General features: G+C 47.9%; 1 protein-coding gene across 1 annotated transcript in view; it reads right to left on the reverse strand.

The window, feature by feature from the left end:
* Positions 1 to 572: 572 nt before the first annotated feature.
* The window catches only part of LOC119593567, an 8,984-nt gene continuing 8,867 nt past the window's right edge, over positions 573 to 689 (reverse strand). The window contains exon 4 of the mRNA XM_037942525.1: positions 573 to 648. Coding sequence (XP_037798453.1) covers positions 573 to 648 — 76 coding nt within the window. The remainder of the gene's footprint in view (positions 649 to 689) is intronic.

Raw genomic sequence — 689 nt, forward strand, 5'->3', positions numbered from 1 at the left:
CGGTCTGTCAACAGGTGCTTGAGTGCTATTTGGCTGCATTTCGAGTGCAACATTTGCGGCAAGGCCACCCGCTGCACTTACAGTCCAGCAGAGGAGAAATCCCTCGGTCATCCGAGCAGCTTATCCGATCGCACGACGCTAACCACCGTGAAGAAGGGGCCTCCGTCGGCATTCCCTCAAGCTTGTGTCAGTTGGAACAAGGGTCAGGACAAAGAATGACCTCGAGGGAGTCACAAACCCTACTGCGTGTTCCCTCATCCCTACAAGGATGCGCTGCAGACGGAGAATGCCATAAGTGTCTCCCGACGAAGCACCAGCAGGAGGAGGAGCCGGCGGGAAGGGCGAATCGCGAAGATATCCGAGCTCTACCTCCATTTCTTGGGCGCCGTAGATGACATGTTGCAACTAACATCAGCAAATGTATGCATAGACTATTTTTTTATCAAAATATATTTGTAGAATGAAAAGAAATACTGAAACTGGAATCTAAATACATGAAATAAATCATACAGGAATATGGTAGCGACATTATCAGAATGGCTTCTAGATGTGCTGTGTTCTGCATGATTCCGCTACATTGTTAGGATTTCATTTTCAACAATGCATCTTTTCGAAATCTCGATGTTGAGAGTGCACAGTGATGGTGCTCTGGGTGCCGAACGGACGCGCTTTTGAACTTGACCATGTAT

Source organism: Penaeus monodon, chromosome 32 (assembly GCF_015228065.2).
Source record: "Penaeus monodon isolate SGIC_2016 chromosome 32, NSTDA_Pmon_1, whole genome shotgun sequence".
Classification (NCBI taxonomy): domain Eukaryota; kingdom Metazoa; phylum Arthropoda; class Malacostraca; order Decapoda; family Penaeidae; genus Penaeus; species Penaeus monodon.